At 34.5% G+C, this 10,283-nt stretch overlaps 1 protein-coding gene across 1 annotated transcript; it reads left to right on the forward strand.

The window, feature by feature from the left end:
- On the forward strand, positions 1,121-9,379 carry LOC109821448 (magnesium/proton exchanger). The gene is made up of 8 exons (XM_020387634.1): positions 1,121-1,538; positions 2,871-3,046; positions 3,383-3,501; positions 3,585-3,742; positions 4,444-4,574; positions 5,591-5,807; positions 5,906-6,035; positions 8,823-9,379. The coding sequence occupies exons 1-8, from the start codon at positions 1,166-1,168 to the stop codon at positions 9,118-9,120; spliced, it is 1,602 nt and encodes a 533-aa protein (XP_020243223.1). The 5' UTR covers positions 1,121-1,165; the 3' UTR covers positions 9,121-9,379.

Below are 10,283 nucleotides of genomic sequence, written 5' to 3' on the forward strand. Positions count from 1 at the left end.
GTATGTACATCTAACATGAGCATATACACAAGTCATGTAAATGACATGACACTCACACAAATGACGAACATGACATGGCATGGACATGGAGACACAATAAATTCTTGAAAGTATAATATAGGGACACTGCAACATGATTGTGTGCGCCAGCAGTGGGTGTGGGTATGTTTGACCACATCAGTATGATTCTCCTGGGCGTGTGTGCATTTGTGCACCGGTGGTAAACACAGATGCATATTGGCATTGGACACTAAACTCGCTGTTTTTATTGAGTTTGACGAATTTAAAATCCAGAGTTGCTTTTAACTTATGGATGAATATTTTGATGTATTGAAGGTGAACAAAAAAAAAATATAAATTGCAATATTGCAATAGTTAGCGCTTCTAATCGAGTTTTCTATTGAATTTTGAAAGGGAAAAATATTGTGAAATTTAGCATGTGGCTTCTAACAATTGATAAGATCAAAGTCATTAAACAGATAACTAAATTCTATCACCCACTACAATTATGATGTCTTCACATGTTTGCTAGATGTTCTGGCTATTAGAACAATATATTTAGCTTACATAAGAGGCTCATTTTTAACGTCCTTTAAATGACACATGCCTAGATGTATGTGTATCACATTGATTACCCCAGCAATTAGAATGTGTTCTATCAAAACTAGAAAGAAAGTATATTGTAAAATTTGACCTATAGGATCCAATCAAGTGATTAAATCAAATAGAGAACTATAATTTTAATCTTTTTTTAACCACTTTAACCTTATGGTGCGCTTCTATTACATAGTGTTTTGCTTATGTAAGAGTCTCAATATACTTTGTTTAAGTGACACATTATTCCAATATGTCGATATTTGTATTTTTTAAAGCCGGCATGGCTCTGGTAGACACTTTTTGGGTTTTAGATTTGGCATGGCTTTGGAACATTAGTGAAAAGTGCCAAACACGGTACCATACTCACTTTGGAGTGTATGCTTCATAGATGCGTAGCAAGCATATAAACCCTGTCGATTTGCTGTCCATTACAACAAACTCAATTCTTCATGTGTTTCACACACACCGGTACTGAAATGCATGTATTTTACCATATGATAAGTCACTCTTGTTTTCAGATTCAAGCTACCATGTGTGCTGAATTTTAAGGGATATCTTGGAGAATTGCATGGCGGGAAGCTCTGTGGGGACAGTAAATATGTCATCACAGAAAACATGTGAAGATTATTTGCTTTTTCATGGTGAAAGTTCTCTTTCAGAGGGGATGCGAGCTTTTTTGTATCTTCTAGCTCTTGCTTATTGTTTCATGGGGTTGTCTGCTATAACTGCTCGTTTCTTCCAGTCCATGGAGAATATTGTTAAACATACACGAGAGGTTGTGGAAATAGATCCGGTAACAAATACTAAAGTAATCAGACGAGAAAAGTTTTGGAACTATGTGATTGCAGATATTACTTTACTGGCATTTGGGACGAGCTTTCCACAAATTTCTTTAGCTACGATTGATGCCATCCGAAATATTGGTCAGCTAAATGCAGGAGGTATGCTATTCATTAGTATCGTTACTGAAGTTGTTCCGCTACATTTGAAAGTGCATTTACATTTCCTTAGAGGAACACTTCTTTTGCATGCTAAGCATTGCTTTCTTGCATTACTATTTAGTGCTTCTACTGACTGGACTATAAGATGAATTTATCAATCACAAAGGCAAATGTGGAACTTCAGTATCGTTTCAGATATAACAAATCTCCTGAAGAGATACCTGGCTTTTGTAGGCTTATAAATTAATGCCACAACATTTATATGTGCCGTCGAGTATCATTGTCTCCCCTTTTCCAAATTAAACCGGGTTTTTTTAATGATAAAAGCTTATGGATACATGCTTAGCTTCTTTCCTTGATACAAAGATAAAAATAGTTTTCTATGTCTCCAGACAAATGATAAGGTCACTACAGTACTTTGGCTTACAAGATACATTATTGTTGTTATTTAATTGTGGTTGCATTTGCCTCCATGTGTTACAAGTATGCGTAAACATATATGAAGGTGCACATATTCACATATGTATGCATTAAAATATATGTGCGTACTTCATGTACCGGATCTATTACCATATGCATGTATGCGTTTATGCATATCAGTAGATAATACACCTAACTCACACCCTTACATTTGAGCTTGTTTATTCATCTAAAGATGGTTGTAAAAGAGAAATAACAATCTTGTTTAATTTCAGAAACATGTGTGTACAATTGTAGTGGTACACCGCTGCATGTAATTTGAAACCCCTGCCTGCAGCAAATGAGAGATTTGAACCCAATAACCTCCTAAGCTAAGATCACATGGTAAAAACCAATGTGATACTCTTAGCTGATTTAGAAACTAATGTGCTTGGAAAGAAGAAAGTGACACATATATTTATGATTTTCAAGTTAGGCACATGCATCCGATTGTGCATCCCATGTTACATACATGAACCCAGATCCTAAGCCTGTCTGTTTCAGAGGCTGATGCGGTTTGGTTTCAGTTGGATCCGCCTGTATCCATATCCCAACGCTTGCGATTTTAAAATTTCCAGATTAGCTGTATCTTTGATGGGTAAAAGGCTTCCTAATTTTCAAGATTCATGCTTTGTTGATGAGCCTAATCTGTTAGATGCTTGCTAAAAACCTTCCAACTTCTGAATGCTTTAATAGATTTATATTTTTGCAGTTCTATTTGTAAAGATGATGTAACTCTGTTACATTTTTAAAGCTCTTAGCAAAGTTTAGTGCTCTCCAAATTTAATAGATTTCCTGAGTTTATATAAACTATTCTTTTTTAGTCTATTAGAACATCCTTACCATAACTTCCCATCTACTTGTGATTCTCAGGTTTAGGGCCAGGAACACTTGTAGGTTCTGCTGCGTTTGACCTATTCCCTATCCATGCTGTTTGTGTCCTAGTCCCAAAAGCTGGTTCTTTAAAAAAGATATCAGATGTTGGTGTTTGGTTGGTTGAGCTGTTCTGGTCATTTTGGGCATATTTTTGGCTTTATATAATATTAGAGGTAATTAGTAATACATTTAGTTCATTCCAGTGAATTTCAAGACAACTGCATTAAGCTCCTATTAGTGATCTCTCTTTCCTACCAATGAACTCTAAGAAAAGTTTCTTCAACTTTCTAAATATGCACTGCAAATGTACATAATTGTATATTTATTCAAAGGAAGATTTAGTCTAATCAACATTTTCCACCCAAAAAAGAAAAAAAGGAAAAAGAAAAAAAAGGAAAGAAAGTAAAAAGACAATAAGAAAGAAAGATTTAATTTAATCAAAGCTTTCACCATTTATCTTGTATCTGGATTCTGGAATGAAATTTTTTTTGTGCTGATTTAATTTGTAGATTTGGACACCAAATATGATCACCCTCTTGGAGGCCTTATTGACAGTTTTGCAGTTTGGAATACTTTTGCTCCATGCATATGCTCAAGACAAACGCTGGCCGTATTTATCTATTCCACTGTATGCTTTCTGTGCTGAGATTTGCGCTTCCTTTTATTTTTTTCAGAGTATTTTCTGATTGAATTCTTTTTCTTCCTTAAAAGGGCAAGAAGTGAGAGGCCAGAAGACTGGGTTCCAGAAAAGGGCAGTGTACTTGAGTGTGAAAATAAAGATAATGCGTTCTGTGAGGTCCTTCAAGTTAGTGAGGGAAACGATACCAATATTGTTGATATATTTTCTATCCATTCCAGTAAGGACCCAGGTATGCAGCAAAGGCCCCCTCACCATTTTCTGATGATTGAATATTCTTATAGCCTGATGGTAAAATATGTACCATGTCTAATGTCAATGTGACATGTATTTTCTACAATGAAATATGTCCGACTTACCACACTCTCAATCTATGTTTATGTAGTTGATTACATAAAATGGAAATGGAGGCTTAGTAGTTTGAAACCCCTTCGTTATTTCTTCAGGATAAAATCTTCTTTGGAAATTATTGTAGCAACCAATTCAATATTCTCTGTGAACTATTGCTTAGATATTCTTTTAAAAATTGCTGCACAAAGCCAAAAAAACACTTCTCTATCTGTGCTTCCCAGAATATTGGGAAAGTTTGTCCTTAATACATGTGCACATTTCTTGGAGGCAAGCTTGAGAGTGGCTCCTTCATGCACTGAATCAGATGTTTATGTGCCTTTTCATAACAAGACATGGATCTCAATAATTGAATATTATTGAGATTCATGCATTAAACCAGATGTTTATGTGACTTTTCATAACAGGACATGAATACTGGGGAAGTTTGTCTTTAGTAAATGTGCACATTTCTTGGAGACAAATATTTGCTGTTTGCTGCTTGCATGCTGTTATCACGTAGTATATCTTTAATGCTCTGTACTTTTAATGTACATCATTGATCAATCTAAATGTCATTTTGTTTTACAAGTAATTTTTTTATAGGTCCAAGCTACCAAACAATTCCAGATTGTGATTTCATGGAATCCACTGCATCAGTTTCAACTGTTAAGATAATTGAAGAAAAATTGAGTTTGTTTGCTGCTTGGAAGCGACAATTTGTAGATGCTGTAACAGTAAGTCTCCTTTTTCTGGTCACCAATCTTAGATACAAAACAATTAAGTCAGTTAATTCTCCACTTTTGTTCAAGGAGGAATGTGACAATTATTTTCCATGTATGTAGCTAGATGACAACACAATAAATCTACACAACCGATGCATGTTATGTACTCTCATCAGTAATAATCATAACCTTTAACAAGCCAGCAATCCCTCTTTCTACTATAACGAAACTAAACGTATTGAAGCTTTGTTGGACTTGTTTACTATATGCTAAATTGTCTGCACAGACATGAAAGACTATAAACACAAAGTAACTACTCTTAAAATGTTTAAAGAAGTTCCTTAGAAACCACCTCCTTCTTTTTGCCTTATCCAATCAATTTCTTGGCACCACCATCATCTTGATCTTGAACTCTAAATTTCTAATCCATCATCATTGGCCATGTTACCGCTTCTTGGGGATTACGTACCCTGATCTTAGTAGTCCTATGATCAAAACAGCACAACATCAAGCACCTAGATGAACCAAGATGACAAAAGATAATGGCTCTCCAGACTCAACCTGCTCCATGGGACACAGCATGAGAGTTTCCACTATATGAAGGCAACAAAAAAGATTGCAAGAGTTACCCACGATTTAACCACCCTCCTTCCACCTTGTCGTATCTCACCTCTTATATACCTCTATTTGTCCTATCACAAACAATACTGCCAAGCCATACCTTACTCCAAGCATAGATGGTATTTATAGCTCTACAGAAGAACACTGGTAATCTATCATCAATTGTCAAATTGGCTCATAGACAAAGCTCCACATGATCCAACACGACTGCACTCGAGTGCTCACTCTGATGCAAGACACAATCCCAACACATCTGTTGAGCTTTGCTGGTTAAACGGATTCATAAGCTTATTCATTAAGTTTGGCCCTTTAAGGGACTTATTGTTTTGATTGAATCTGCGTAGTATCCATGCTGTAGCTAAGGGTGTAAGGGTTTTATAATTTTTCTAATTATTGCTTGTTACCAGTCAGAGAGTAAGACATCAAAGAAAGCGAGTAATATCCACCAGCGAATTGTAAGGTGTATCATGAGAGCAATCCTTGCACCGTGGAGATTGCTATTTGCTTTCGTGCCTCCTTATGATATTGCTCACGGCTGGATTTCTTTTATTTGCTCGCTTCTTTTCATTAGTGGAATAGCTTATGTGGTTACGAAGCTTACAGATCTAATAAGCTGTGTTACAGGTTTGCTTCTCTCTCTTGATCAAACATTTCATTTTTACTTTAGGTTAAAATGTCATCAATACCCTCATCTTGTTAACTCCTTTTTCCTATTCTCATAGGCATAAATTCTTATGTCATCGCATTTACAGCATTAGCTAGTGGTACCTCATGGCCTGATTTAGTTGCCAGTAAAATTGCTGCTGAGCGGCAGATAACGGCTGATTCTGCCATCGCAAATATCACTTGCAGGTCTGTCCTTCTCTTAATCTTTGCATGAGATACCTTAATTTGATAACGCCAATCAATTTTAAGTACTCGTTTTCAATTGTTACTGTAGATGGATAATTAGTGTTCTTGTGGATGCCATCATTCTATTTTGTTAAGAAGGAGATAAGCCACTAAGGCACTAAGCCATATGTACTTTTCACCAGTAGATACAACAAGCAAAATTTACACCCGCGCGTTGCAGCGGCATTAACGTGAAAACTATCGAAAAAATTGAACAAAGTGTTTGGTTAAAAAAACAGATGTCTAACCACTTAGAACAAAAATATATCATTTTACAAAAAATTTAAATTGTTAAATAAAAATAGATTTAAAAATAACTCACTTGATTATTTTGTGTCCAAGAATAGTTTTTAGAATGTGTATATTTCAAGATAAATGGCTATGAACTTGGGGTTTATAGGCAAAAAATCTTTTTGAGGTGGGTGTAAAAAATAAAAAGGGGGGGGAGGGGGGGGTAAACTTTAGGTTTTTATGCTAAAAATCCATCTATGATGTTGCAACAACAGTGTGAGAAAAGCAAACATAATAGTTTAAGCATGGTTCAAAATTACATTGTGTACCTAACAACTCACAACAAATATAAAACTTATAGCAAAATATAATAACTTACACTGTATATCAAACTGCTGAAATATAAAGTGAATTTAAAATTAAAAAAATTTCAGTTTATAGGCAAAATCACTCTTTTGGAAATGAAGAATTTAAATTAAATAGATGTAAAATTTTGCTTTAGAGGCAAAAAACACGTCTATAGTACGCAATGACTCCACATTAATTTGAAAAGATAATTTAAGTATTTGGTCTAAAAATACATCACATATTTAACCAGTTATATAGTTTAACAAAATACAATAAAATATAGAAATTTACACTGTATTGTAAATTGCTCAAATACAAGTGCATTTAAAAATAAGTAGATGGTGTATCAAAATTAAATGAAGCTATTTGGGTTTATAGGTCAAAAATCCTTTTGGAGGGGGATGGATTTCAAATAAATGGGAGTTAAACTATGTATGGAGTATTTGGGTCCAAGAGACTGAGAGAGAAATTGTCGGTCTATTTAAAGTAAATAAACGTAAATTCAGGTTTATAGGCAACAAAAACCTTTTTTAAGAAGCGAGTGGGTTTAAAAATAAATGATGTTAAGACTTTGGATCTATAAGCAATAAACCCTATCCAAAGTTGCAGCTTATACTATATAAAAAATTTATGAAATATATAATGGGTTTAAAAGTGATTTATTGGAGTTATTTTGGGTGCAAGAGTGATTTTTAAAGTGGATAGGTTTGAAAATAAATGAGAGTGAACTTTGGGTTTAAAGATAAAAAGCCTTTGATTACACCCATTATGTCATTATATTACTTTATTATGTTGATGGCGTATCTTGGGCATGAATTTCGGATGTAGGTGGACTTCATAATAATTGAGGTAGAACTTTGGGTATAGATGCAAATATGCACTTATTTATACTTTTTGAACTACACACTCAGCTATTGGATTTGCACTGTAGAAGATACAGTGCAAGTTCCAATAGTTTTAGTAAATAGATAAAAGATTTGCTTGATTGATGTGGAGGAGAGAAGATTTCCAAGTCGAAATTATAGCACCTATCTCCTCTGCAACTACTATCGATCATATAAGATATGCATACTTCTTGGTTCTCTTAAATTTCAGAATATGAAAAGGGTGAAATATTCAATTTTATGGTATTAATCACGTGATTAACAGATATTCAGAGCGGATGAATATTGTTGAGGCATAAAATAAGACTATACATTTATACCTATAGAAAAGTCACTATGAGTGGATCAATTCTGCTGCTGATGACTGAAGGGAAGAAATAACATTAATGGTGTTCATGAACTGTTATTTGCTAGTAGAAATCCGTGAGATGGACGTATTTATGGAAGCAACATCCCACAGCATGTCTAATATCTGTGAATGTATTACATTCACTATGATACTTTTTCATTTATACAATTATCATCTGTTTTAGGTGTCTGACATGACCCGCATGGGTGACCCAGATGATGGGAGGTTCCAATATGTCTCTCACAAAAAAAAAAAAAAAAAAATCTTATCTCAACCTGAAACTGAAATATTGTTGGTTATACTGGTCATTATGTACTAACATTGAGTAGCAACACATTTTGCACTAGACATTAAGAGTTACGACATTATGCACTGTATGAATTGGTGGTAATTGCATCCAAGCACTCACCAGTCCTGTACAATACCACTGTATGTGGGTTAACAAAATTCTTGCACCTGTAGGTATGAAAATGTTGATGTGCTCTTAAGGATTAGGAAGTCAATGCAGCGATATCTATTCATGAGGCCCTCCATGAAAAGAGTGGCTTTTTGCAATCATTAGATTCAAGAGACTAAGCATGGAACATGAAAAGCCTTCCTTGCATCTCCATTTCATTAAGATGAAGATTTTTAGCATACCTCTTGGCTGTTCTTTATGTATTTTAGTTATTATATTAGTCACTTTGTTAAGGGTTGGAGTGATTGGTATGGGACTGTCTTATGATGTTAGATATATTCTAATAGCATCAAGTTATGACAATTTATGAGTTACTGTACATATGCATATATGTAATTTTTTTATTAATGTAAAATCCACCCACACACACACACACACACACACCAAAAAAAATTCCAATATATAATTATTGCACCTTCTAGGTTGTGTCATCCAGATAGTCGGTACCTAATTTCTAATACTTCTTATTTTCCTTACAGTAACTCGGTCAATATATACATTGGTATCGGCGTCCCGTGGCTAATTGACACCGTATACAACTTTTTCGCGTACAAAGAACCTCTATATATTGACAATGCAGAAGGCCTCAGTTTTTCCCTGCTCGTCTTCTTTGTTACTTCTGCTGGATGCATTGCTGTCTTGGTGCTTCGACGGCTAACTTTGGGCGCTGAGCTTGGTGGGCCCCGGCTGTGGGCTTGGCTGACATCAGCATACTTCATGTTCCTGTGGGTTGTTTTCGTTGTTTTATCGTCGCTTAAAGTTTCAGGCAAAATTTGATTCCCCTCCTCTGTTTTACCTTTTTTTTTGGGCTAAATGATCTATTTTCTGTGTTCATCAAATCATTATTCATCGGGAGATTGATTGGTTGACGGTGCAGAGCAGAAATAATGTAAATAACCATCAGTGTTATAAAGTGACTTTTTTTTTGTGTGTGTATGACGGAAACATTGATATTTGTGGTTTGATTTGGTTGTCATTAAACTGGATGGTACTACACCAAGTTGTATGAATTTGTAGGAGTATTTTGTTTGCTAAATTTTGCAGGTGTCGCAGAATATTATTCTTGTTATTTGTACACTTTAGATTTTTTTATTACTTAAAATACTATTCTTTTGTTCTAGAATTAGTCTCACGTGGTATGCACGTATGAAGACACTTGTATTTTTAGTTTACTACTTAACGCACGGGTGTGTATTGTAAGAGGAGTACTATTTTTTATTGCAACAGTCAACATGTTGACGGCTGCTATTCGTTACAAGTGTCTTTTATGTATTTTTTTAGGGGCAGTTTATAATTAAAAATAATAGTCTCTCAACTACTTTCAAGAACACAGTTCGTTTAATAAGATGGTATATGGCTTTTCAGCGCAAAGGTTTAAGAATGTCATTAAAATATAGAACACACAAGTTTTAGAGAGATGTTTTTAAGTGTACAATTTCAAGACTTTGTTATTGCTTTTGTTAGTATTGAATTGTGTCGTAAACCATATCCACTTTAACTTGCGTATACGGTATAACTGAGACATCTGATTTCCTTTATTTTTGAAAGGTTTTTATATCACATCTTTCGTTTTTGATTAGATTAGCATCTTTTGACCTAAAATCTGTTATAAAAAAGTGTTTCTGGCAATATGAATCTCTATAACTTTACATTCCAGTTAGGTGAGTGATTAATGGTGGCTGATAGATCAATCTTGGATGGATCTTGCTCATAAATCAAATTGAAATATCTATTTTACACATCAAATCATCTTTTATATCAAAGGGGAAATAATATTCCCAAATAAAGTTGATAATCTTATCATAGGATTGAAAAGTAAAGTATATCTCCTCATACCCTAGATACGCCTCTATTATTTCTGCAAAAAAAAGATGGGGCTAATAGCGAATTAACCCGATGCAACATCGGTCAATTTTTTTTACCACCTAGGGGATTCCCTT

The sequence above is a fragment of the Asparagus officinalis genome, chromosome 8 (assembly GCF_001876935.1).
Source record: "Asparagus officinalis chromosome 8, Aspof.V1, whole genome shotgun sequence".
NCBI classification, from domain to species: Eukaryota; Viridiplantae; Streptophyta; class Magnoliopsida; order Asparagales; family Asparagaceae; genus Asparagus; species Asparagus officinalis.